Consider the following 27,589-nt stretch of genomic DNA (forward strand, 5'->3'; position numbering starts at 1 on the left):
GTGTTTTCTAGTTGAGGCTAACTGTGGCCGAGGCAGTTGGCTCTATGTGCCATCTGATGGCCAGTGATAAACTGGAGGAGCAAATTCCTAAACTCATTCCTGCCATCCTGTCCCTGTACAAGAAAAACAATGAGCACTACATCATTAGCAAGGTGTGTATGGAATCTGGCATAAGTGAGGTAGTCTGCTGTCTGTAACATGATTCATGTGTTTTAACAACAGGTAGAGCATCACTATCAAACTTAAAACTGCCTCCTCGCTACATCTGTTGTTTGAGCCTTGATGTCACACAATAAACTGTTTAATGCAGATACATTAGTCCTCTGGAGAGAGATTTTATACCAAGATTAGTTGAATTGAAAAACCCAGATTTACCCTTGTTATTTTCCTCTGTATTATGGAACTTGCAAATTATAGCTCCAGCTATTCATAAACTGCTTGTGCTTGTGGTTTAAAAAAGTTTCCAATCACTGCAAAATCACACAATTAATTTAGCATTTTCAGAGGGTGATGATTTTTTTCCCTTTCTTCTGCCTTCACTCAGAGTCTTTGCCAAGTGCTTGATGCTTCTCTCAACATGGGAAGCAGGGTGCTGGAGACACAACTCGACAGTCTACTCTTTGTATTGCATCAACAGGTATACAATACTAAAATAAATACATACTAAAATAAGGTGACTGATACATGATGTAGATGCTCATGAAAGGTGGAAATAGGCAGAAAACATGCTCGTAGCAACGGAACTCCTCCTATATTACTAGATATTCCACATCCAAACCAAGTCTTGTTGACCTGACTTTTTAGCACTCTTTTACAGATCCATGGAATTTATAATTGCTTTAATTGGTATTAAACTGGTACATAAAAGGATAATCTTCTAACTTATTAAACATATTTCTTTGATTTTTGGCATCATGAAAAACTTGAGTTACCTCATTCTGACATGTTAAGTTGAAAAAGACAAGGTACCTACACCATAATTCTCCCTGTTTGACAGAGAAATGTTAGACCATTTGGAGTTTGGGTGTTTGTTTTCACATAAGAAATGCCATACACCTGACACTTGGAACATGTAGTTTTTCTGTTTTTTTTGTCATTGCAGTAAATCAGTTTTCAACATTGTATAATAAATAACATAACCTAAAAAGTTCCTTTAAGGTATCAGAGATTGCTGGAGCAGGGTGGGTTTTTCTGTTAACTCTTGTGAACACAGAACTGTGATGAAAAAAGCTTTGGGTGTGCCGATTAACAGACCTTGAGCAAACCACAAGCATAAAAGACTTCTCAACACCACTACATGATATTAGCTATTCATAGATCTGTCTGATCTAACTACTTAAAGTTGCTGGTTCCCACCAGTCTGTGTAGGTCTTTGGTCTTACCTTCACATTATGATCCCTCTGCTTAGATGTGTTAAAATGACTGTCAGAGTGTCACTGTAGTCACATGTTTTCATAACCTTGTGAGTCAGCTGACACTTTAAACTTCTCATGTGTGACCCTGTTCTATAAAAAGAGCTGTGATCAGCTTCTCGTTTGGATAAACAAATAATAGTCACTGCAAACTATTATTACCATTTATACCATTATTTTCTTCATTATTATATACCACTACATGGATAGAAATGATGTGTTACAGTCAGCCAATTTAGTTGAATTTGAATACATTTATTCTACGATTGTCATTATTTTCCCACGTAACTAGAATATCAGTGCTCAATGAACTCATATCACAGCATATAACAGTGTTAGATGGTGCACAAGTTGGCACGACTGTTTAAGAGACTAGAGTAACATTTCCTGTATCTCCCCCAGGTGTCTGCGCCAGTTGATTACAGCAACCCTCCTACTGTCAAAAACCACAACGAGGTCCTGCGCTGTTTCAGTTTGCTCGGTACTAAAGTTCCTCCATCGGTGCTTGTGTTTGTATCTGTCTGATCACTTACTGTTGTTGACACTGTGAAAAGCTAATTTCTTAGACAGTAATATGAGGTGGTCTACGGTTAAGTGTATGGTAACAGCTGAATGTTGCCCAACAGCATCAGGCCTTTCTATCTATTTTAGTTCTATGGAGTCACAAGAACAGTAATGAGATCATTCATTAGTGAGCCAGACTCAGTGTCCAACACAAGATGATCATATTAACTGTGACAGTCAGTCTACTTTTCTCTCCTTCTGTCTTCTTTTGTTTATCTTTTCTGTGTTTTGTCCATGTTTTTGTATTTTTGTTACAATTTTTTTTTTCTACTTCCACTTCTCTTCCTCTAGCAAACTCCTTCCCAGACCGGCTGGTTATGTTTGTTCTTCAGAAGTTGGAGAACAGTAATGAGCGGAGCCGAATGGGCTCACTCGCTGTCCTTCGCCACCTCATCAACTCCACCAGTGAGGAAAGCAAAACATACACGCTTCCCAAATCAACTTATCTCTTACTCCACACACGACAGTAGCTGCTTTGACGTTAAAAGAACAGAACAGTTAAAAGTAATTAATCATTCAGTGAGAGTCTTAGCTTATGTTTGAGCACAGTGATGCAGACTACATAATTCTCCTTTACTTATGTGTTTATCTTTTGTTAACTGATTATTTGTGGTTGTATCTGAAAGTGTTGATGTGTGTGTGTGTTACAGCTTCAACAATGGAGAATAAGAAGCTCCTGATTCTGGCCAGTATCAGACAACCAATGGCTGACCACAGCAACAAGGTAACACACACACACACAGAACATCAGTCTCTATGTAACTATCTTGCTGAATTAGGATTAAATAAATACTTAACTGTCTGGTTTTACTTAAGAGGTTTATTACTCAGATAATTATGACATTGTTATGGCTCACTCTGATTCTGTGTCTCTGTTTCCCAGGTGAAGAAGCGTGTGGTCCAGGTGATCAGTGCGATGGCTCATCACGGTTATCTGGAGTTAGAAGGAGGGGAGTTACTGGTTCGATTCATAGTTCAAAACTGTGCCTTACATGACACATACCAGGTGACTTCTGTGTGTTTAATTCTAATGTTTTTTTTAGATGGAAATTTGATTTGTGTGGAAGTTGTTAATGATTATTTATGTATATTCTTGTATGGGTGGCTTATGTAATTTTTCATATTCTATTTAAATAAAGCCAATAAAGCACAAATTGAAGAAAACAATTATGCAAACAAACACATACAATTACATACATGCATACAATACAAACAAAATTAAATTTGTTTAAACTTCATTATTCAGCATCCAGCATTTTGCATTACAGAGTGACTACCGAAGATATGGAAAGTAAAATGTGTGCATGCACCTGTCTGTGTCTTCAGCATGGTGAGAGGCCCACAGATCCAGAGGAGGTGACAAATGAGGCACTAAGGATGATGTGTGACAACACCCTTCATCTCCTGACCACCACTGTTGGACGACTAGCAGATGTATGTACACTATCTCCCTGTCTACCCGTTTTGTCTAATATGTTCCTGAAATCTGTTAATCTTAGTTTTTTGCACTTGCATGTTTATGAAGCTTGAGCTTTACAACAAAGTAATTGTGGTTAAATTCATGTCACTTAATAACAATTGTTGAGATACCTAACACATGTTTTTTGTTGTTTGTAGGTGCTATGGCCCAAGCTGCTGTACTATCTGACCCCTCCACAGTACAGCAATGCCACCACTCCTCTGTGCAAGAGTCTGATAGTGCTGGGCAACAAGAAGAAAAATAACCAGGAGCCCAGCTTTAACATAGACTTTAAACAGGAAGGTAGGAGGAATATTTACTGACAAGATGCATCTATGTAAAAGTTAAATGTTGTGTGTATTACATTGCATCGGGTCTACATTAGCCATAAACAGAAATGTATCTTATCTGTCTCCCTCCAGTCAATCTGCCTTCTCCTCAAACACTAATGATCAGACTGTTGGTAAGTAAATCCAACTGTATAACACACTACAATAGTGTCTGACCACGTTGCATGGAGCCAAAGGCAAACACAGAGGCTAATGTGTTTAAACTGTTGGCTAAATGACAACAACTTTGTCCCTAGAGTTTAGAATAATGGCTCATTAAACACCCAATCCAGTCAGAGGCTAGAGCAACACATTGTTGTTAATTGTAATTAATTCATTGCAACCTGTGGTTTAGAATAATCACTTATCATAACCAATGGTCCTTATCAGTTGTCAAGGCTCATTTTCTTTTGAATATTTCAGTGACAATCTCTGGTTATTTCTTTTGAATATGTTGTTTAAATATTAAATTGATCAAGCCATATACTCAACATGGGGAGGTAATAGGAATAGTAAGATAATGCCCCTCAAGTGTTTCAGTTGTTACTGCTGTTTTGCTGAAATAAGTAGAAATTAAGTAGAAGTAAAATTATGGTTTCAATAAGCTATTTAAAGTGACGTAAGAAAAAAGCAGGCAATTATCTACACTGTGGTTAATGAATGTCTGTTTATCTACATGTATGTTGTGTCCTGGTTTGTGTTGGTGGTCCCAGGTGAATTCAGCATTCCCGTTCAATAGCAGAGGTCACGGAGCTCCGTCACTCTCTCTTCTGCAAATCCTCAGTATCAACATTCACCCCAAAACAGAGAATCTCTGGGAGAAAGAGATACCTCCTCTGCTGTCTATACTAGAGGGTATGGAGATATTGACATAAGGTGTTCAGCAAGGTTCAGTGAATCTATAGTATTAGCACTGGAGAAGTGATTCCCCACTACTGTCACTACTTGAAGGCCTGCCTTTTCTGCAGTGCTCTTCATTGTTTACAGCATTTGGGCATTTGTAGGGATCATGGTGTATTGGGTCCTTCTATCTCTTCATTCCTCATGTACAAGATCTGCATTCTCCCTTATATTAGAGTTGTCTGACTGTGTACTTTTGTTACCAGAGTCAACGGCGCAGACCCTACATAAGAAGCACTGGGATGAGAAGCTGCTGAAGGTGTGTTGATTTTACCTTTATCCCAAATACAACTTATAATTACCATTTATTTAGCAATATTTGCCCATAGTCTGTGGCAGTAGACTTCTTGATGCTCTTAGCAATATTTAAGCTGTTTATATTGATGTAGATGATTAGAGATGCCTCATACAGAGAGATTTTGCTGTCTGCTATGTTTGTTTTGTTATGGAAATATTTAAATCTGACTTTATCTGACATGATCTCCAGCTCTTGTCTAAAACCCTGGCCTCTATTGATGATGACAAGTGGGTGTGTCAGTTGGCAGCCGAGGCAACAAGATATCTCTCCACGTATAACAATGCCTTAGAGGAGAAGGTGAGTTCTTTCAAAAGTGTTACTTCACCCACAAATAGAGAGTGAGCTGATTTACAAGCTACTGTTTTGCTGTAGTTACAAACGTTTGTCCAGTGACATTAAATGAATGAATGGACATAGATTAGTGCTTTGTCGAGTAACTAAACCCCCACAGCAAACCATAATTAAACTCAAAAAGAATAGTGGTTCTCATCCTTTGGGGCTCATGACTTCCTTAAACAGAGTAATGCTTCCTTCTGACCTAACTGCCATCTCTCTCCATTTCCCCAAAAGCTGAAATGTAGTAAGCTCTTCATTAAAAAATGGCACGTAAAAATCGTAAAAAATAAATAAATAAAATGATTGATTGTAGAAATAGTTTCTTAAAATTTTTTTATTATTTGATAAAGAAGGAAGCAAAATGTTGATGAGGAACATTGATGGACTAGCATATATGACAATGTTAAATTTATTTTATTATTATTTTTTATATGTTTGAAAACATTTTAAATCGTATTTTTACTGTCAATCGCAGAGTTTCCTGTATCAGTGTTTAGGAGTGACTCTCCAACAGTGTTTCAATAAGGAGCTGGTTAAAAAACAACTGCAGGAAATCCTCCTCACAGCACGACACAATGACGCAGTTGAAAGAGAGGTATGAGTGTGCTGTTGAAAAAACCTGAAAACAGAAATTAATTAATTGTTCTGAGGTTTTTAATTTCTAGACAGGGCTAAAGTCTAACCTTTTGTCTGTGTCCTCTATCTATCAGGGAGTTGCAATGGGCATCGGTCTCTGTGCTAACAGCCACCTGGAGGGAACTCTGGCTAAACTGGATGAGTTTGGAAAATCAGACGCCTTCAAGAAGTCACCAAGCATTTTCAACCTGCTCAAAGTACAAAGAACTTTTAAAAAAGTTTCCCAAATAACAGTTTAAATATTGATATCACTTGGTTTCTTTAGATCTCTTTGTGTTACTGTTAATGATTGTCTGTTTTCATCTCTCCTTCTCCTCTTTTTCTCAGGAGCGTAATGATGTTGAAGTGGAGAAGGTGAAAAGCACATTAATCCTGTGTTATGGTCAAGTGGCTCTGAATGCACCTCCAGAAAAGATACTAAACCGCATTGATCAAGACATCCTTCGCTGCATCAGTAAACACTTCAATACCAAGGTAATGTAAATGCTAAGGTAGCATGGCAGGGATGACACAGGAGACTTTGTTCTTATAGGGTGGCATTTTGAGCAGAGAATGTACAGACAATGATGACGATGAAGATAATGAGAAACAAAGGTTACAGTCTCTAGTTTAAGCTGCACAACCCCATAATTTCACACACTCACTGTCTAATAGAATAGACTGCAAGACAGTTCAAGAAGAAGCTGACAAACTGGCAAAGATCTGATGCTTTATTTTAGCTGGACAAGCCCAATTATGATATCCTGTGCAGTGAGCAGGCAACTGGTATGCAAATTATACTTTCTAAAAATGGCACTTGCTTTTGATGTTTTTAAATAAAATCCATTTTAGATTTGAGGAACAGGACTACTTGCAAAACTAGTTCCAGTGCTGCTGTATACCAACTAAATCAATTGTGTTGTACAGTGTATAATCAAAGTGCTAAAGCAGCTGGCATGATGCATCCATTCAGTATCATAAAATGCTACATATGGACCTTCATTTCAGCCTGTTTACGAGTCATCTGATTGCTAGTGCCATGGTAATTGCAATTCCATTGAACTACAAGATGTTCTCAGATTGTTGCTTCAAGTGCATTTTCCCCACTCTGCACTGAAATGGACCCAATCCAAACTCTGTTGGCTTGTTGATTTAAAATAGGGCTAAAAACAGTTTTGACTTGTGTGACTGATAGTGTTCATTACCAAATTAACAATGTGTCAGCCTGTTACTGGCTCTTTTACAGAAGAGGTCCATCTGTAACGTTACTGTAACGACACATTTCACAAAAACTGATAAGTGGTGTGCAACAATGACATGAAATATTTCTGATTGTGTCAGCAGCAACTTAGATGTAAGCTCTTGAATGGGTGTATTTGTATGTGAGCTCATGACCTTATCACCTCTATTTCATACAGGTTCTGGGGATAAAAGTAGAGACAAAGGTATCGTCACAGGAATACATGGGTTATTTATCTCTATTTTTCTTTTTCTTTGATCTTTGCCAGTTAACTTTTTCTCTTTTCTCCCATTCATCTTGCTCTTCTTCCTTACTCTTCTTTGAATTTAACCCTCTGTTCTGCACACTTGTGGTGAAAATCTTTACTGAGAGTCAGGAAAAAAAAAGATTGATACAATAATGCAAATGCTTTTTCTTTTAAGTTTTTTAACTTGGCTGCATCAGTTATATTTCACCATGGTAGAGCACGGGATTTTAGATCATGAATGATCCATCATTAAAGGAGCTATTTGTAAGTTTTGCTCTTGCTACATAGCCAATGTTAGCATTAACTTAGAGAAAATGCTGCAAATTCAGTATCAAATTTCATTCTTTTACTCTCAGAAAGCAACACCAATGTTAAATCTGGTTTTGCTTCTATTTCTATCACCTCTTCTACTGAAGTTAGCATGCTAACCAGCTAGCTCCAACCCATCCTATCTTAGAATACTAGTTTGCAATAGTGAGACACTGTAGTGTCCAGTCTGCCCTCAGTGCGGCATGAGAGGATGAAGACATAGTGCCCACAGGGTGTAGCTCTTGGCTGCTCCCAACAAGAAACCACATTTGATGGCAGAGAAAACTTCCATATAGCATCTTTAAAATTAATCCATTGTCATGGTGGTGCTCACTATAAAGTGGCGGAGCAACATGCTCATGCTCACTTTAAAAAAGCAGTTTGAGGGCTGTATAGTTTGAAAATGCTCTGCTTCAGTGAAATGTAGCTTTTAAGTGATACACCACCAAAAATCTTTTAAGTATCAAACACTCACCCCATTTAGCATTGAAAGGCAATGCTTTAAAACTTTGCAATTTCCATATTCATGGAGAACAGTTGCGGTTACAATGGATTCCAGTCATGACAAGTATCCACTGTTAAAAAAGTTTAAAAGTCTTAAATGAAATTGATACTCAGAGCTAGATTTGAGGTGGTTTATCACTCTAACCCACTAATGTAAAGCCAGTAACATTAGACAGTGTTAACAACCTGGCATTTAAAGTACTATGGGTTTTGAAAGTAGCTCAGATTCCACAAAAGCCTTGTCGTGTTCCTTTGGCCTTTACCCAACCAAATATAATACAAAGAGTTTTCTAAATGTCTTTTGAATGACCCATCTCACTTGTAACTTTGTTACTTGATAATCTCCATATGATTTACACACCAGATTCTTGTCATTCTCTGTGGATTGTTCTTTAAATGCTCACCCTCGGTGTGGAAAGGCTTCTGTAATTTCTTGCAAAATCCTAACAGCTCTTTGTGTCTCTAGACCTGAAGCTCTTCTGTCACTTCTTAGACCAGTGCCTGCTGCTGGTTTGCTGTTAAACCAATCTCCTCTAATCACACAACTATGATTTCAAATTCCTCTCCATCCGTAGGCATGGAGGATCAATCTACAGTATCACTAACGGATTGATTCAATTGATTGATGGACTGAGTGGATTGATTGATTTTTACATTGCTGGATTGTTTGCTTTTGCTTAGCTACTTGTAGAGTTGCACCTGGTAAAGGGAGTTTGTTGTTTGCATTCCTGATAAATTGGAAAATGTAATTATCTAATTTTCTTCATATTTAACCTACTTTTCCTCTTGAACTAAATCTTTTTATCTGTGTATGTCTTTTCATTTTTTGTCTGTTTTATGTCTTTGTGCGTCTTTTGTCTGTATATATTGTATCTGTATGTGTCGCTGTAATCCAGGACCTGACTATGAAACTGAGTTTGATCCAGAGTGTTGGCCTCATAGCCAAAGCCATCAGTGAATGTGTGAAGAAACAAGGCTACATCTTCTCTCGCAAACAGGAGCTCATTACTGTTATGCTGGTCAGTATGAAGGAATATTAAGGGACAAATTTCAGTCATTTCCAGACAATCGATAGAGGTGTAATTCCAACAGCAATTATTTTCTGATTTCTCCTCCTGCTGTTATGTCTACCCTGGTCAGGATTTCATCAAGGCAGAGCCAGCTGATTCATTGAGGACTCCAGTACGCCACCTTGTGATGACCACCTGTGCCAACCTAATGTATCCTTCACTTCAGACTCTGAAGGCTAACATTTACGGAATAATTGCAAAAGCCATTTTTCTTTTAATCTGTAGAAAAATGATTCTGACAATTCTGTTAGTTTAATATTGACATTAGCTTCCTCTTGATATCATGGTTAGTTCACAGTGATCTCCTTTGATAAGACTCAAATCCCAACCACACAGAATTGACCACACATGTAAACCACCCTAAACCACCTAAATAATCATTATCAATCATAATCATTAAAAAGTCTGCTGTATCCCTAAATTTGTGCACTTGAGATTCTGTTTTATCTTTGACCTTGATTTCCTCAGGCCTCTTGACCCTGCACTGAGTGAGAATGAGAGCTTTGACTTACTAAAGGTGTGTGTGAACAGTGTGTTTTCTCTGCCACCTGACACACACACTCCAGAGAAAATCAAGGAAGAGGAGATACTGGACCCCAAGCAAAGAAAGGTGAAAGAAAGCAAACGGATATATGTGCACACACATCTGTTACTGGTGTTGCTACACAAAAAGGCTGTACACTGACTGGTGCAATCACTAATTTTCTAGAGTTGAGCAGGTTACTAGTAACATAGAAATACACAATCCTTTGTCTCATGTACAAATCAAATGGTGTGTGTAACAATTTTTCCAGACACCATTGTGTTGTCAAACTAACACGCCCTGATAAATCTACACAGGCGTTGTACAAAGACACATTGGCTGCACTGCAGGAGCTGCTGAAGAGTGTACTGGCCAAGGATCCCACACCTGATGGCCTGCAGGGCGTCTTCAAGGTGATGCCGGGTGTTTCAGATAATTGGCTCCTCTCCTGTTCAGCTTAATTCTACTAATACTTGTATTGTTTAGTTATCCTGTTGTTTCCCATTCTGAGATCCTTTTTATTTAGCAAAAAAGAAAAACTACTTTGAGTTGTATTACTACTTAGTTTCCATCCAAGAAACTGATAAATAACTGTCTTCTTCTGAAATATATGAATTGTTTTGTTGTCTGAGAGAGTAAAACATAAAAAATGAAGTAGCCCCTCTACCACTTTCTCTGTATTCTCACATCAGTCTCCTTGACTTGTTTCTCAAAAAAGAATATCTGGCTTCAGTGAACTTTTGTACATCAAGAAATAACTTTGACAGTATCTGTGTTGTGTCTGAGATCCGGTGTGTATTATTGTCCTGTGCAGCACATTGAATCATGGTTGAGCTCTGGACAGGACCACGAGAGAGAGAGAGCTGTGACAGCTACTGCTCACATACTGGCTTTCTACCTGGATAACCTGACTGTAAAGGTACATTCACAAACACTAAATTTCTTCTTCAGAGCTGAGGTTCTTTGGCTTCACTTGATGGTAAAACTTTCTTTTTCGGTCTTTGTCCAGAACATGGTGTCCTTCCACAATCTTGGAGCTCTGCTGGGTCGACTGTCTCCACGCTGTTCTGACCCTCACCCTGTTGTACGCGCTGCTGCTATGGACTGTATATACACACTGCTTTATATACAGCTACGATATGAAGGTACTTCATTGTAAACTGCACATTTCAAGTGTCATGAGAAAAAGTAATTTCATTGATGAAAGTTTTGACATGTTGCACTAAGGCTTGTTGAGTGTTATGTCACATGGAGATGAGTAGCCCAGTCTGGTGTCTGTTGTTGATAAACTGAGATGTGAAAAGGGACTGACAGGCTGGCTTGTCTGAATGTGTACTATGATTTTTCATTATGCATCAAAATTCTAATCGTAAATGTAAATGATTATAAATGTGTTACTTGTCACCAAACCTTTCTAGTCAAGCCCTAACCTAAACTCAGACTTGATTTTATTTTCTAAAGACTTTCCCTCATTGTCTTTGTGTAGGTTTTGCGCTAGATTATAAGGATGACGCTGTGGACAGTCTGTTGCCCCTTAAAGACAGACTAGAAAACCCTGATCATTCAGTTCTCTACAAGACCTGCTCTGACATCACCAAGGTACACCGTGTGCCCCTTGATCTGAACTTTAATTTTACTTGTGTTAAATCCTCTTGTAAATAATTGTGCCATTAAGCCAAGCGCTCAAGAACGACAAACCTTTTCCACAGTTTTCTGTTGTTATGCCGTTACTCTGCTTAACTGTCAAACATAATAATAATGTTTGTGTCAATATACTAGACAAAGTAACAACCTGTATAGTACAACTATGTATAACTGCCTCTTTCCTGTGTGTGTCAGGTGATGAGTAAACGTCTGCCTCAGCAGCAGCTGACGACGTTGGTGTTCATGTTGTTTGAAGGGCTGGTCGACAGTCAGGCAAACTGCTGCAGAGCTTCATCGGTTATCCTAAATACCCTGCTGAAGAACAGAGGAGGTGGCCTGCAAGAGCTGGTAACACTCACACATGCGTACACTCATACTTCTCACACAGACCTTTGTTACATCTGCATAGGTCCATAAGTAGATACAGTAACCATAAAGATGCACACACCTGTTCTGGATGAGCACACATAGAGCTTGTTCATTTGTTTGTGTCTTTGTGTGTGTTGTATGGTGTGTATGTTAGGTACCAGAGATGCTGGAGGTGCTCCATGTGCGTCTGCAGAGCATCACAGAGGAGCAGGTCAGACATGAGTATTACTTTATTTAGCATCAATATCATATTAATATTATTCCATGGATTTTTTTTATAGTAAATTCTGATGGCATTTGGTGTTATTATTTGGTTTTAATAGCTAAGTCACACAGACTCCTTTGAACTTGTTTTACAATAACAATCAGTTTTTGTGTGCGTTAGATCTCACTTAATGTTTTTTCACAGATAATGCATGTCTCACTGAAAGAATTAATTCATTGTTGTCCTTGTGTTTAGGTGAGAGTGGCAGTAGGACAGACAGTACTAATCCTGGCTTCACAGCATCTACAGATTGTTATTAATACACTAGTTAACCAACCACTTCCATATGACAGGTATATATTCACACAAAAACATCTAAATAGATATAATACACAAATTATTTGGCGTCATTGGTTTCATCAAGTAAATTCAGTCACCTAATCCTCCAGTTGTCAGATTTCTTTTCTAGAGGACCTCACCTCTCTTTTAATTGTTTTTAATTGAAGATATTTTGTATCCACTAGTAATTGTATTTTTATTTTTTCTGTCTGTCTCTCTGTCCAGCTGGACCAGTGAGATGTGGATGGCCTTGGGGGCAGATCCCATTGTAGCCAATCAGATCATGGAGATGGTGATGGAGAAGCTTGTCATCATGGCACCCTACGTAGACAAGAAGGAGTCCATGATAAGAGGAGGGATGACAAAGGTGGCCACAAATCAGCCACTGGCTGTAAGTCACAAACACTCAGAGACATCTCACTGACTGCATTGATATACTGACATGATTTTATACTTTTATACGGACACACACATCCCCTCTGATGGAAATAAGTATGTTATACCATAAAAAAAACAAATTATAAAGTAAGAGGTGCCCATAAAGCTTGAAGTTTGGTGTACTACAGTATGTTCAGTTTCCTGTCCTCTGGTTAGATGCTGCTGTGGAACTTAGTAGTTTTACCATCAATCATTAGTTGTTCTCTAACGTTTCACAAAAGCGGAAATATGCTGCAGCCGGCTTTGAGATTATGCAGAGAACTTTTCAGCTGGTTGTTGCAATGGGCATACCAAATAGAAATGGCAGAATAGGATGATGCTCGTGTTAACATGTACATGTGTGTCTGTGTTTGCTTTGTTTCTAGATGACATGCGGCCTCAAAGAGCTGTTATTAAATGGCCAGAGTCAGGAGCCGGCAGTCAGTCTGTTTCCTCAGCTCTTCTCCTGTCTCACCGTCAGACTCGGAGCAAGTGTCGGAGTCTCAGCACCGAAAGACAACAGCACTAAACACACTGCCTCCGTCCATGTAGCAGGGTGGGAGTCTTTGCTTTTTCATATTTTATAAAAATGCAGGTTGGGTTCCTGCATAAATTAGTTTTCTAGAGATCTAATCTTGGATGTGGGGCCTAATTGTTTGGTTTAATCTTTTTTTTGTTCCAGGGTAGCAGCGGATGCACTGAGAATCTTGTTAGCACGAGCCCAGTTAGATGAGGTAATGAAAAGACTGGATGAGGACAATGCCTGGGACGCAATGAAGGAATTGAATACACACATTATTGGAGTTACACTACTAGCAAGGTACAGACACACTCACATTAAGGTAGCTGGATGCATTTTGACACCCTCATCAGATAAACACACCAGATAAATGCTGTACTCTGCAGTAAAATTGTTTAAAAAAATAACTTGAAATTGTAAATAATTTCTGCCAAACTGCTCTTAAATATTGAAGTTAAAAAAGTGACTTGCGCAGTTAGTCATCAGAAGTTAAATGTATGATGCCCAGTACATTTATAAAGGGTCCAGCAATGTTTAAATCCCTGTGGTAAATGAATATGTTAGGAACTTAAAAAGCAAATAAAACCCAAACACCATCCATATGTTTCGAGGAATAAGATATAATTCCTCTCCTGTATTCAAATGTGTTCCAAATAATTACTCCACTAAATACTGTAAAGTGTCTGTAAATTTGAGTAGTTTTGTCTTGTCTGCAGGGCGATGGCTAAACATGCTGGTCCCAGGTTACCGGCCATCGTTGAGTGTCTGTGTCCCTCCCTAAACAACATCTATGAATGCCAGAGAATCACTGTCACTGCTTTCTTCTCTGAGGTGATAAACCATGTTTATTTTATAGTGGTTCTGTGTTCCGAGGGGACCCAGTGTCTCGTTGATCTGACTCAAATGAACAGTAAATATTTAGCTGCTTCCAGGTGCTTTGCACAGCCTGTGTTTACATTTTTGATAACTCTTTGTTGCTGTTGCTGTCTTCATTGATGTCACTTTAAATCTAATTGTGTTGATGGTTCTTGAAACATCAACAGTTAAAAAATAGCCAGCTGGCTAACACTGGGCCATTTACAGTAATGATGATTAATGTGCATTGTCTCTAAATCATGAAATGAAATGTCTCTCACTGTTACAATGATATCTAAATTACTGACTTTAAATTAAATGACCTGTTTCATCAGGTTATATTGTGGATGATGATGATGATGACAATGATTATTATGCTGTCCAGCAGATGGAGGACATGAATAGCATGATGTGTTTTCTCTTTCTCTGTCATTTCCTGGGTCCAGCTGTTAAACCATCATGTGGTTACGGAGTTGATGTTGATAGACGTGTTAATGAACAACATGATGGAGAGGATATCGGATCCCTGTTGCACCGTCCGCATGTTGGCTGTTCGGGGACTGGGCAATATCGCTGTGGGATCACCTGAAAAGGTACAACACTTGCATAAGCGCACACACACACAAGAGCACACATTCTCTATGTGCCACTGTACACACACGTTGTAGCTGTTGGGTCCCTCACGACCTTCTCCTTCTTGCTTTCTTCCCCCACCAGGTGAATAAATATGCCAAGGAGCTGCTGGCAGCCATGAGCTCAGGCATGGAAGAGAAAGATGATCCAGGTAAGTTGACTGCAAACTCATTTGGTATGCTGGAAAGTAAAAGTAAAGTTACAATAATACCTGAAGTGATTGCTCAAATTTACAGTCTGCTGGTTCAGGGTTTCACTTTAATTTACCACATTCATCATGTCTATTATACCACATGTTCAGCCACTCATCCTGCATTGGTTCTAATGGTAGAAATGCTCCACTTTGTCACCTACCTTCCTGCAGGTAAGCTGATTACTCTTGAGGCCATGTCTGGTCTCTCTAAAGTTCTCCTGCACCTGGACAAGAAGAATGTCCACTTACTGGTGGTTTACATCTTCATGAAGATTAAACCATTCCTGGAAAGTGTAAGTTTACTTCTTTTTTACCAAGATGTTATATGATATTATACAGCAATATTATATTATACAGCAACTCTTTCAGTAATCATACATATTAGAATTCAGGTGTTTTAGAGTTGTTATTGACAGTGCTGAAGTTGTTTAATGGTCATTTTAGTATTGACCAATGATACAACAACACAGTATTTAGTGTCCTAAGCTGATTTGAAGTCTGTCCGTGTCCTGTAGATGTTTTCAACCTTGTGAGGAGGTGAAGATGTATCTCTGAATCCCACACACAGACACACGTAACTCTGATGGTATCTTTTGTGCTCATTCAGGAGAATGATGAGATCCGTTGTGCTTCCATCCACCTAATGGGAAACCTGTCCAAGTTTGGCTCAGGAGAGCCAGTGTTCAAAGACCAGATCCACAATGTTCTGGTCAGCTTGCTGTTACACCTGGTTGACCCAAACCCACAGGTGGTCAAGGTAGGAAATCTGCACTCACACACATAAACATACAGTATTTCAACTCACACACACAGCTTCTTACAAATATGGATTTTGTTTTTCCGTGTGTCCAGGCGTGTAAATATGCCATGCGTGTGTGTGCTCCTGTGGTGGGATCAGAGCAGATCACAACCATGTTTCAGAACCACCTCCACGATGACAAGAGCTTGCACTATGGAGAATTCATCAATGACCTCACCAAGTACCTGGTGAGACACACAGTCATAAACAAGTATCCCTTCATGGCTGAGCATGGAGAAGTGTGCGCCTTCTTATGAAATTAGCTCTGTAAAATAAGTTTGATTTGGATTCCTGCAGGTCTTTTGTTGCCATTTATTCAGGTTTTAATGACATTCCTCCACAAATGGTGCCACATGAGCAGCAAGACAGCCGAGCAGCAGCAGCAGCAGCTCTGGTGCTCATGTGTGATTATATACGAGGTGTTGAAGCACAGTATTGATTTATAGGTTACATGCATTTTTGAAGCGCTCAGATCTACAGATCTAGAATACACAATCACTGTAGTTACACACATAAAAATATGCTTTGTGACATGTTTACAGGTGTGAACAAAGTGTGGTGTTAAATACCTTGTGTAGACAGCTGGATTGATTAAAATAAGAGCACTTACACACATGAGACACACGACTGAAAATGTGGCTGAAGTGCTTCTGTGTAGACATAGTTTAATACGAAGTGCATTTTAGCTTTAACTGCATAGATTCTCAGCAAAATCAGATCAGTTGTTGATATTGTCAGCGACCTAAGGGAAGAGTCTTGTACTTGTTTGATGTTCAGTGCATGTTTTGATGTTTGTAGATCCAGGACTTTCCAGGCATGCTGAACTTCTATCACATATCAGTCATCCAGTTCTTCAAGAGCAACTGGCCTGAGGTCAGAGCAGGAGCTGCCATGTTTATCGGTATGACTGCAACACCACCGTACTGTAAACGTCAGATTCTAAAATGACAAGTAAAAAGTTTGACCATTTTAAATGTGAAAAGTTGTTTCACAATGCTGTATCATTTTCCCACAACCATGTAGCCGTATTACAACCCACAGGCCACTCTCACATACAGTATACAACTGAAACTCTTCAGAAACAATATATTTGATGTGAACTGATTATAAGGTATGTGTGTGTGGTTTTCAGGGTTTCTGCTTGGCAATCTTCCAGAGGAGCATCTCTCCCACCTCAATATGGGCACCATCACTAAAGGTGAAGCAATACACAGCTTTCATTTTCTTCAAAAACTACAAGTGATTGTTTTTGTCCACTGGTTTTAACTGTGTCTCATGTCTCTGATGTGTCCATGCACAGGTTTAGTGATGCTGCTCCAAGATCCAGATCCAGTGGTGAGAGTGAAGGCGGCTGAGGCCATGGGACACTTCCACTGACACACACACACACACACACACACACACACACACACACACACACACAAGGACACAGACACAGACATACATACAAATATCAGTGTTTCCTTTAGTCACAAGTGGTAAGTCACCACTACATAAATGCATAATAAAATAAAGTATATTTTTATGATTTGGCCCCATGTATACAAAAACATGCAGATCCCACTATTTAAATGTGCAGCCTTTATAAAATTCTATTATAATAATGCAACTGTAACATTCATTAAAACCAAAGCAGGGACCAAAACAGGAACAAGTGTGGAGCCAGAAGCCAAACTGTCACATGTACCAATGTTATGAAATCATACAAATGAACACTGATAATACACATTCATACACACACATGCAAACATATTTATCCGTTAGCAGCTTTGATTGGCTTCTTTTGACACTTGATTATGGTACTTGAAAGGAAGTGTTAATTCTTATCTATATTTTAGTGACCAAAGACTGTGTTGCTCTTTACAGATGATTGACATTGTCTGTAGCATTTAGTGTTCAGTCAGCGTGACAATACCAGAGATATACTGTGTTTCATTTATGAGATATATAATACTTCAAGAAGTTTCAAATGCAGAGGTTGAAAACACATTTGAACTTGAGTTATACATTTTTTAGAATAAGTATAGTTTCTTCATATATTATGTGCACAGTAAAACACATTTAAAGTCCATGACAGAAGCGTTTCACGTGACTCTGCCAGGTAGCTAAAGTGTGTGTGTGTGTAGTCATACCAGAAGTTTGTGGTAGTGTTAGTGGATGTTAGTTTTAGTTTTAGGTGCTCTCTGCTTGAGAATTCATTTTATTGTCCCAAAGACCCTCCCTCTGATCAACCAGGTATCTTCAGTTTGCTCTGATCTTTCTCCCTGCCCTCCACCAAGATCCAATTAAACATTTTAGATCAGTTAAGACGTGTGGTACCACCAGTAAGTGTTAAAAAAATTAGGTGATGTCTATAATAAAAAAATAATAACTAAAATGATACATGCACAAGAACTACAGCAGAACTTAAATATGGTTTATAGTTGTGGGTGAGGCGGTAATTAAAAGAAAACAGGATGGTTACATACTCATGGCTGTGTTCAGTACTCCAGATCATCCAGCCGGCTTTGTCAAATCAGCGAAGTTATCCAGCAATAACCAGCCAATAACCAGTTAGTGACTATCCCTAAAAGGTACTGCTGCTGTAGGAGCGATAGCCAACATGATGACCGGCTGGTTCAGACCAGATTAAACAAAGTCATCAATAACTTAAACGCATCTAACCTCCATTTCTATGCCATAATGAAGCTGTTTGTAAATCACTGCCACCACTACAACTGAATGGTCACAACATGATCATCTGTGTAGTACACTTCACACATCCTTTTATCCCAATATGTTCAATCTGCACACACTTCATGATTCAGTTTCACTTTATGAGGCAGTCTAGCCGGGCTCTGTAGAAACATTAATTATCACAAGAACATTGCCAAACTTTCTGTGTTGTTCAGTGCAGAATTAGTCATTTCAATGCAGCAACTTTTTTCTTTTTGTCCACCCATTACATTGACATTAACTCATGAAGCAGCTAGTTCCAGCCAGTCAGACCAGTACTTACCAGTGTTGCTTGGTTGAATAGACCTGTGTTGCCATGCTGAAACAGTTTGTGCCAAATGTCCGTTTATATCATATATTATAAGAGCACTATAGAGATGTTGTTAATGTTTTTCCTCGCTCTCATTTTGAATGCACTTATTGTTGTTTCAGTGTCTGTCATTATTCCATGGAATGGTTGAATTTGTACAATTTTACGGGTACAGTTGTGGGTTTGCAGGCTCCTTAATGTCATGTCACTATACATGTGAGTGTTGTATTATGTCAGGATGTCTGTACGTCTAACTCTTATAACTCCAAATTAATTAATTCACTCAATGGCCAACAGAGAAGGATGCAAACTGATCCATTACATGTCCCAATCTGAAGTCATTTGATGACAAAAAATGTCAATAGATAGTTGAGTGAAAGCAATACATTAATACATTTTTGTATTTGTAACACATTTAAAGTATGATTATGTGTATGTCTACCTTCAATATTTCTGTTGCACTTTTGAGCTCTGTCATGTAGTCCCTGATTTAAGAACTGACAGGCAAACTTAAACTAAGCTTGTTTTTTGCCCTTGGATAATTGAGAAAAACGATGTTCCAACAGTTGCTTTTTAATTTGAAATGTAACAGATGTTATTTGTGGGTAAACAAAGGCTAATAAATGTCACATTTACCCTGTAAATGTAATTGGTCTAATAGAAAAGGTTACTCCTGCATCTGCATTTGTGCGGCTTAGTTGTTCTCCAAGCAGGGACTCATGGCTTCTAGCACTTTCTAACACTATGGCTTGGTTTAGGGTGAATGGTGAAGAGGAATTAGCAGTGTTCTCAGATTTAAACACTGTTAAACTTTATACAACTGATATGGTTTTTCATGTCATCCTCCTGTTTTTTAACATGTTGAATGTTGTGAACGTATGTCTTCAGTATGTGTGACACATCGAGGTACGGCTACTTCAAATGGTTCATGTTTGAATGTGTTAAAGTGTGAACGTGTGCATGTCACTTTTTCATGTTACTGGACCAGAAGAGAGAGCGGATGAAGGCAATCTATGTATTTAAAATAAAGGAATAAACAGATCCATTCAAACATAACTTGATTTTTGATTATTTTGTCTTCTTTTTGTTGTGAATGCAGGATGATCATATTTTTGTTATTCATACTCTGTGTGTCTTCACTCCTAATGTAGCAGCTCTAAATACTAATTTCCAGTTTTAAATGGCGCTGTGTTGACTTTTATGGTTATAGAATGCACCATAATTAAATTTTCTGGTCTCTAAACCCGCTAATTGTAAACCACCACTCTCACTAGGTTTCCAACTGAAGACACTAGTAGACCTCATCTAATCTCACTTCTCCCCCCATGTGCACCCCTGCATTTTATTTTATTTTTATTTTCATTTTCATTTTTTTTTCTACTGCTTCTCTGTAAACACCACACACTTATTTCATCCCCAGATTAGTATTAAAGAAACATTTGATTTGCATATTCTTGCAAAATTGACAGTCTACTCAAAGTGTATTTTTCACTTTGTCCACATGGGTGCAGTGAAGAGCCAAGTATAGTGATCATGCAATAAAGATGCTAAATGATAAAATGTTATAATCTGTTAAGCTTTTTATATTGTCAGGGGCCAAAGACCTTTGATGATACCAAAAGAAAACAACAGTATTTTCTATTTATTAATCTAGTTAACCAGCAAAGACTGAAAATCTGTCATTTCACTCCATGTCACTGTGTCTCTGCACAGTATTCCCCTCTCCACTCTGTTATATCTCTTTATTTGTCCGTCTGCTCTTGCATCATGGTCTCTACCAACAGTAAAATGTTTCAGCTTACCAAAGCATTATCATCATATTTTGGGAACTTATTCTTTCTCAGTTTTGTGTCACATTGTTCATGTGAAGTCATATTGGAGCTAATGGTCCCTCAGTCCTGATGTTGTCCCTGTGTCTGGACTGACTCATCTAAAACTAGAACAGTGAGTTAAACCAAGTGACATTGTGGGAATTTGAAAGTATTCTCAGTTTGTCAGTGTGCTATAACAGCAGTGCAAATATGAACCGCTGGTCCTGTGCAAGAGCTTCAGTCACAGACAGATGGTAAACAGGACTCAGACAGGAGGATAACAGCATGCTAACAGACATCAGGCTTTGAGATGGATATTGGTTTTGTCTTTTTGTGTGTGTAAGAGAAAGTTAGAGAAAGAGGCAACCTTGTTTCACTGTGGCCTTCTACACATCTCAATACATGCCCAGTCAAAACTTTGGACACACCTGTCCATTCATAGGTTTTTCTTCATTCTGATTGTTTTCTATTTTGTAGAACAATACTGAAGACGTCACTACTATGAAATAACATATATGGAATTATGTAGTAAACAAAAAAAGTGTAAACAAAGCAAAATATGTATCATATTTTAGATTCTTCAAAGTAGCCACCATTTACTTTGATGACAGCTTTGCACGATATTGTCTTAACTAGCTTCATGAGTCATGAGTTACCTGGAATGGTTTTCAGTGAACAGGTGTACCTTGTCAAAAGTTAAGTAGTGGAATTTCTTCCCTTCATAATGCGTTCAAGACTATCAGTTGTGTTGTGTCATGGTAGTGTTGGTATACAGTAAATAACCCTGTTGGACAGCTGTACTAATCATATAATGTCAAGAACTGCTCAACTAAGGGAAACAACAGTCCATCATTACTTTATGACATGAAGGTCAGTCAATCTGAAAAATTGCAAACTTTGAATGTATCTTCAAGTGCAGTTGCAAAAACCATCAAACGCTATGATGAAACTGGCTCTTATGAGGACTGTCCCAGGGTAAACCTGTCTGATAATACTGACTGTCTTTCAACAAGCTTGATGGGCAGGGTGGCCATCACAGAGAGGTGAAGAGAAACCTAAAACGTGTGTGTGTGTGCAGTTTGCAGGCCTGTGTGGACAGTGTGCAGCACGAGTTGTGTGTGTGAAGGAAGGAAGCTGAGTTTTATTCATTCCCAGCCCATAATTGATAAATAATTAATAGCCTGTCTTTGCTTGACTTTGAATAAATAAATGCAACTAAAGACACTTAATCTTTTCATTGTTTTCATCAAAAAATCATGTACACATACATTTATATTGCTTCATATCAGTTTTACAAGCAAATTTACATCTGATACATGATCATCTATTTTCTGGAGTCAACACAAGTATTTCCAAACTAAAAGCTTGATTTTATTACATTTTCTCTACCACAGGGTGCATTCAGGTTTATGTTCAGCTGTGTGATGGAGAACCTTTCACTTTCACTTGATGTTCACCATTTAGGTGTTTGCTCTTCACTGATTTAATCCACCTACAGGCATAAAATTAGTTGTAGTTGTAGCAAAGTTTAGTTTCATTTCCCAGGAGGACATGGACCACGTTGTTCTTTACAGCAGCTTCTGTTCAGTCAACGACAGCAGACCATTAGAATGACCTGTGTGCACACACTCTCACTAATGAGGATTAATGCAGATGGCTGACATTGATCTTTTTAAAGTAATAACGGAGTGAAATTTAAGAGAGATACTTCTAAAACAGGATTAAACTGAGTTAAATTTATTTCCTGTTCAGAAAACTAGCTCATTAAACCAAGTGCTAATCCTGGGGAAGCCTGATCTACATTACCAACAGACACTAATGATAATGTCCTGGCTTCTGTGGATTCTGAACATTCCTGAACACAGGCAGTGGCTACATGAAATGCTTGCGATCGGCGCACCAGCTGCAGCCTCCAGACATAATAAAATCATTATCCCAAAAAAATGGATTTGCATTTCTTGCTGACGTCAGAGAATGGAGCTTTATTTTGAATTATACTGGATCTGAAAGTTGGTAGAAACATAGTATTTATTACAGAGTCTTAACCTTTAAGAGTGCATACATACATACATACATACATAATGATCTTTCAAAAAAAAAACAGAAATACTCCTCATATCTACAGAACTTGTATTCCCGATTTTAACTGTGCGGCACCGAAGTCCATTATGCAATGATAGAGAAATTCCCAAGCATCTCTTATAGACAACACCGTGTGCTTTCCAAAACATGTCTTGTGCTTTTCACACTGCACAGTTTTAGCCCAGGGTTACCTTCAGCAGGCAGGGTTGGAAAGGTGAAAGTTGTTGCTGTTTTAGAGCTGCTGTTACTGACTATTGTGTCTCTCTGTTTTCTTTAGTTGCAAATGGTATAATATGAAATTTTCTTTTTTTTTTTTTTTTTTTTACTGTGCACTTGTGTAAAGTTGAAATGGATTGAAGCTCTGGGCTGCAGTTAGCTGAGTGCTTTAAATTACAAATCAAAGATACAGACTTAAATCCCACTTTTGGTTCAATCACCAGAGACACCTTAGTGGCTCCTTACGGTCCAATATAAGGCCTCAGATACATTCTGAATTGTCAGTCAAATTAGTAATTTTAAGACCACTCTGAGTGGCATAAATTTGAGCCACCAGTCACAGACACACCAGTTTCTCTCACTGGAATGAGGCTGAAATTCATATTTAAGGAGCAGGTTTTTGCAAAGTTCTTGCTTGATAGTCTGTTTTTTTACCTCCCAAATGTGAAAAGTATTGAAACTGAAAAACACATGACTTTATTCAGTTTGCATCAGACTTATGAGCAAATGTCTGTTGAGCTGTTAACACCAGTAAAAGTTTGACCCCTGTTTTCTTACAAATGCTATGAAAACCAAACCCAAAACCAACAATGAATTGATTTTACCAATGTGTTTTCTGTGTAGTGTGGTGTATCCCTCTGTGCATAGAGCTCCACTGTGGTCCAAACACTATTAAAAACACAAAAATGAGCCACACCGTAACACTCAGTGAAATGTTCCTTCATTGCTGTTGTAGTTTATTTTGAGTTTAACCCACATACACTGTCCTGCTGCTGTAAATACTTACTAGAGCACCAAATCTGTATTAGTCCACTGCTGAAAGTAGTCCCCAACAAACGCACAATTTATTCCTTTTTGAGTGATGCTGCTTAAAAACTATAGTGCTCAGAATTTTTTGAGCCTTTGTCAAAAATAAAAGTATTATATGTATTTGTCTGTTTGGATGTGTTTTTTTTTTTTTTTAGATATAGATCTTCAGTAGGAACAAGTGGGCTTGTGGCTGAGAGCCACAGACAGGTTGAGGAAGTCTGAACCTACTAAGAGATGGACTAACACACTGTTGGGATTCTTGTCATGACAGTAACAACAATATAGAATATTATATCCTTTCAATTTAGTGTTTAAATATCATGTTGACATGCTGTGAGGGGCTGGTTTGGAAAGTGATCTCATGTTCAGCACAGAGATTCAGATTGCAGGATCTGTCCTTTCTAAATTACTCTACTCTCTTCTCCTTATATGATGCTAAACTCACACTAGGATCCAGTCAAGTCAGCCCTGGATTACAATAAGTGCAGTGTGAAAAGAGCTCATTATCTTTGTGAGCTTTTATTGGCGGTGTTGGGGGTTGTAACTCAGGTTTTCAGCGAAAGCAAGCCATGCCTTTAGGAGGAGTATTCATACTCCTCTGCACTGCGTCTTCCAAAGTCCATCCAGCCAAGATAATCTCTGTCCTTTATCCTGTGGCCTGGGGCTAGGCCACTGGCTCTGCTGGTGAGGGAGGATCTGGTCTGGTAGGGAGAGCCTGAAGGAGACAAAGACAGGACGAGAATGACATAGTGATGTGATGAGGACAGGAAGATGTCATTCTACTTGGCCAAAACATGATGGCAGTGCACATTTTCTACCTGCACTGACTCTAATAATGTATAACCACTGAATTAGGTGAAGTAACTCTTGCTGACTTGTTCTGTTTCTATTCCCGTCTTTGTGTGTTCTGTAAGACCAGTGAGCTCAGCAGGTCTCCCAGTCACACAGTGTTGACTTGAAAAAGAAACAGAGATGCACAGCGACAGAGGGAGCAGAGAGCGAGGTCGGGAAACAGGGAGATGAGTGAAGGATGGAAGGATAGAGGAAGCAGAGAGGAGGGAGGGAAAAGGAGGAAGCAGAAGTGGAAAAAGATAGAGGGAGGGAACGAGGAGGAGGTATGGAAAGATGGAGGGAGAAGAGAAGACGCTAGAGGGGGGTGGGAAATGCCATATGGTGGAACTCAGGCACAGCATGAGCGATGACAGATTACAGAAGGATGGACGTCAGGAAGAGAGAAATAACACGACCAGGAGCAAAGTAAGAAGAGAGGAATGACCTGTGTGTGATTAGATGAGATGACTAAAGGGGAAGACTTTCGCTCCAGTTACTCTTTCTATCCATCTCCCCTCTCCTCTGCATCCTGACAGTAGTCAGGCTCTACATCCAACTGCTCACCTTTCCTGGAGATGAATCTGGCCAGGAGCTGGCTCAGGCTGTTTCGATCATTTCTGTCCTCCTGGGGTTGGTTGTAGTTGGTGAGCCGCTCTGAGGGGGGCACTTGAGCTGAGCGGGTCTGGCGTGCGTGGTTGGGTGAGGGGGGAGGAAGGCTGTCTGACATGAAAGCCTCACCCTCAGCTCTCTGTGACTGGAGAACAAAAAATATAGATTTGCGTGAAATATTGTATTTCCAAGTAACTGATCATGACTTATCATTACTTAAAATGGAGACATTTGGAAAAACTCAATCAGGTTGTTTCAATTCATTATATATCCTGATTTTTTTAGGGAAAAATCAGCATGTGTGTGCATGTCTTACCATGAACTGTGAGGGCAGACTCAGGGAACCGCTGGACAGAGCAGCCAGGAGAACACACACACAGATTCCTACATTCATGACTGTACACAGAGAGAGAGGAGGAGGAGACAATACAACTAAGTTGAAATAAAACCTCCGATCGTTTTCCTGTGAGATCACTCGAACAATTGAGTATTTAACACACACACACATGTGGTGTGTGGTGTACTTGTGATGAATCTACACTGTCAGCATTAGCAAAATCCAATCATCATTATTCATATAAAAGTTCTAAAAGAATTCGAAAAAAATATAAATACATATAATTAACATATCTAGCGATTGTAAATTGTATTTTCTTTACAGCCCTGATCTGCTAATAATTTAAAGTTCAATTGAACATTTTCTCTGAAAGAGCAGTTATGCGTCAGTGTGATGAAAATATGCAACGCAGAAGGCAAAAAAACTCAAAAACAGTTGGTATAATGTTACACTGACTGATTAGTTCACACTGTATTTATCTTAGAGTCAGGCAAAGCAGCATATTAGTTGAGATGAATTATACTTGGTGCCAGAACATTCATCCAGAGGAAAAGATCCAATTAGATAAACACAACAACGCAAGTCGCTATGAGGCTTTTAATCTCTAATAATTCAAAACCCCCACTTTCTCCGTCTGTCTCTCTTTAGCGGATACATTTGTTTCCTGTTCCTCAATTCTTGCTCCCTCTTTTTTGCTTGTTTGGCTCTGTGTTTCTTAACACAGTGAAGGAACCATCCTTTTTCCTGCAGAAAGCACAAACTCTGGACAGTGCAGTGGTGATCTCAACTCACTCACAAGTGAATAACCTTCTCTCCTCATATACAGAATAAAAACTGCTGAATGTGTGTGCTCCAAACACAGATATGTTAAATCCCTAAGTAACCTGGTTAATATTCTTCCTATGAGTCAGACTCCACGGTACAGCATGTTTCATTCAGTAGTTTTAAACCATATGATATCTAGGATTTATAGACTGGTGGTGAATGAATGGTGGTGTAAATAGTCATTCTGTTGATGCTAATATAATTCCTGTTAGCAGCTGGTCATTGTCTCTGATTAATTATTCAATGGGCTGGTAATGATGTGTTATTGTAATGTGTGTGAAAGCCCTCTCCCCTCTCCTCCTCTCCGCTCCTCAGAAAAACAATGAAAGTGATAAAAAATGTAATGAAAACTCCTCCATGTTCAGTTATTGCACAGAGATGAATATTTAGCTCCTATTGGACTACTTTTATTTATGAGTATAATCCTACTTATTACATTTGCAGCAACAAACACCACAAAATATGGTACGCATGGAAAACATTATTTTGTATATAAAATATAATATACGGACTCAAAATTGTGTCTACAGGTTGGACTTAAGACTAAAAACAAAATTTCATAATTGGATTATTTGCAAACTCAAACAGTAAAATATGTTTATCCGTATACAAGTGTGATCATCCCCTTTCAGTTGTTAATGGGCCTATTTTTTTCATTATTATCATTAATACACTTCAACACTCAGTATGTATGTTTTATATCTTCTCTTGAGGCTACAAGTCACTGAGCTACAGCAACTGAAAATTTAAGAATATTTGAATTAGATTAATTGTGAAAAACAAATTAAAAAATTTACATCAACTTTACAGATGAAACATACAAGTTTCACAGAAACTTAACCTTCACAAAAACCAAAAATAAATCGTAAAAGAAAAAAACTGCAAAGGAAAAACTTGAATTTCCTAACAATTGCAGAATCGGTTTTCTTTAATTCTTACCTGCGGTTGTTGGTGTGGACCACGAGAGGATGAGTCTGAAGATGCTGAGCTTTGGTCCTCCAGTGATGAGGCTGTGAGTGAGTGTGAGAGAGAGGAGACCATGTTTTATACTGACACACAGGAAGGAGGAGCGGTCTGGACCGAGGGGAGGAGTCTGCTGCTGGCGCAGAAACTGATGCCACTGACGCAACTGAGGACACAAACCTGCACACATGCTGCAAACGCACAAATGAAAACACACACACACACACACACACACACACAAAACTATATGAGAGAGTGAGAAAAGGTTGGGACAAAGGTGACAGCTTTAATTGTGCTGCC

General features: G+C 38.7%; 2 protein-coding genes across 3 annotated transcripts in view; one reads left to right on the forward strand and one right to left on the reverse strand.

Annotated features, from left to right (window-relative positions):
- The window catches only part of mroh1 (maestro heat like repeat family member 1), a 25,676-nt gene extending 5,815 nt beyond the window's left edge, over nucleotides 1-19,861 (forward strand). For both annotated transcript variants that reach the window (XM_022753462.1, XM_022753461.1), the window contains exons 8-45: nucleotides 12-152; nucleotides 545-637; nucleotides 1,815-1,893; nucleotides 2,268-2,381; nucleotides 2,627-2,700; nucleotides 2,860-2,982; nucleotides 3,303-3,410; nucleotides 3,594-3,738; nucleotides 3,858-3,898; nucleotides 4,478-4,619; nucleotides 4,871-4,923; nucleotides 5,152-5,259; nucleotides 5,774-5,893; nucleotides 6,009-6,131; nucleotides 6,262-6,408; nucleotides 7,332-7,358; nucleotides 9,110-9,232; nucleotides 9,354-9,433; nucleotides 9,752-9,893; nucleotides 10,124-10,219; nucleotides 10,621-10,725; nucleotides 10,816-10,951; nucleotides 11,293-11,405; nucleotides 11,646-11,798; nucleotides 11,974-12,030; nucleotides 12,280-12,377; nucleotides 12,589-12,754; nucleotides 13,167-13,336; nucleotides 13,463-13,600; nucleotides 14,017-14,131; nucleotides 14,602-14,748; nucleotides 14,873-14,939; nucleotides 15,153-15,274; nucleotides 15,589-15,738; nucleotides 15,834-15,968; nucleotides 16,579-16,681; nucleotides 16,913-16,978; nucleotides 17,081-19,861. In XM_022753462.1, the coding sequence (XP_022609183.1) occupies nucleotides 12-152; nucleotides 545-637; nucleotides 1,815-1,893; nucleotides 2,268-2,381; nucleotides 2,627-2,700; nucleotides 2,860-2,982; nucleotides 3,303-3,410; nucleotides 3,594-3,738; nucleotides 3,858-3,898; nucleotides 4,478-4,619; nucleotides 4,871-4,923; nucleotides 5,152-5,259; nucleotides 5,774-5,893; nucleotides 6,009-6,131; nucleotides 6,262-6,408; nucleotides 7,332-7,358; nucleotides 9,110-9,232; nucleotides 9,354-9,433; nucleotides 9,752-9,893; nucleotides 10,124-10,219; nucleotides 10,621-10,725; nucleotides 10,816-10,951; nucleotides 11,293-11,405; nucleotides 11,646-11,798; nucleotides 11,974-12,030; nucleotides 12,280-12,377; nucleotides 12,589-12,754; nucleotides 13,167-13,336; nucleotides 13,463-13,600; nucleotides 14,017-14,131; nucleotides 14,602-14,748; nucleotides 14,873-14,939; nucleotides 15,153-15,274; nucleotides 15,589-15,738; nucleotides 15,834-15,968; nucleotides 16,579-16,681; nucleotides 16,913-16,978; nucleotides 17,081-17,157 (4,197 nt within the window). In that variant the 3' untranslated portion in view covers nucleotides 17,158-19,861. The remainder of the gene's footprint in view (nucleotides 1-11; nucleotides 153-544; nucleotides 638-1,814; nucleotides 1,894-2,267; nucleotides 2,382-2,626; nucleotides 2,701-2,859; nucleotides 2,983-3,302; nucleotides 3,411-3,593; nucleotides 3,739-3,857; nucleotides 3,899-4,477; nucleotides 4,620-4,870; nucleotides 4,924-5,151; nucleotides 5,260-5,773; nucleotides 5,894-6,008; nucleotides 6,132-6,261; nucleotides 6,409-7,331; nucleotides 7,359-9,109; nucleotides 9,233-9,353; nucleotides 9,434-9,751; nucleotides 9,894-10,123; nucleotides 10,220-10,620; nucleotides 10,726-10,815; nucleotides 10,952-11,292; nucleotides 11,406-11,645; nucleotides 11,799-11,973; nucleotides 12,031-12,279; nucleotides 12,378-12,588; nucleotides 12,755-13,166; nucleotides 13,337-13,462; nucleotides 13,601-14,016; nucleotides 14,132-14,601; nucleotides 14,749-14,872; nucleotides 14,940-15,152; nucleotides 15,275-15,588; nucleotides 15,739-15,833; nucleotides 15,969-16,578; nucleotides 16,682-16,912; nucleotides 16,979-17,080) is intronic.
- A 3,991-nt stretch (nucleotides 19,862-23,852) lies between these two features.
- cck (cholecystokinin) lies at nucleotides 23,853-27,339 on the reverse strand. Its single transcript, XM_022753416.1, has 4 exons — nucleotides 27,266-27,339; nucleotides 25,481-25,560; nucleotides 25,120-25,309; nucleotides 23,853-24,439 (listed from the first exon to the last, which is right to left on the reverse strand). The coding sequence occupies exons 2-4, from the start codon at nucleotides 25,556-25,558 to the stop codon at nucleotides 24,300-24,302; spliced, it is 408 nt and encodes a 135-aa protein (XP_022609137.1). The 5' UTR covers nucleotides 25,559-25,560; nucleotides 27,266-27,339; the 3' UTR covers nucleotides 23,853-24,299.
- Between the last annotated feature and the right edge of the window lie 250 nt (nucleotides 27,340-27,589).

The sequence above is a fragment of the Seriola dumerili genome, unplaced genomic scaffold, assembly GCF_002260705.1.
Source record: "Seriola dumerili isolate Sdu_G_001 unplaced genomic scaffold, Sdu_1.0 BDQW01000191.1, whole genome shotgun sequence".
Lineage (NCBI taxonomy): Eukaryota > Metazoa > Chordata > Actinopteri > Carangiformes > Carangidae > Seriola > Seriola dumerili.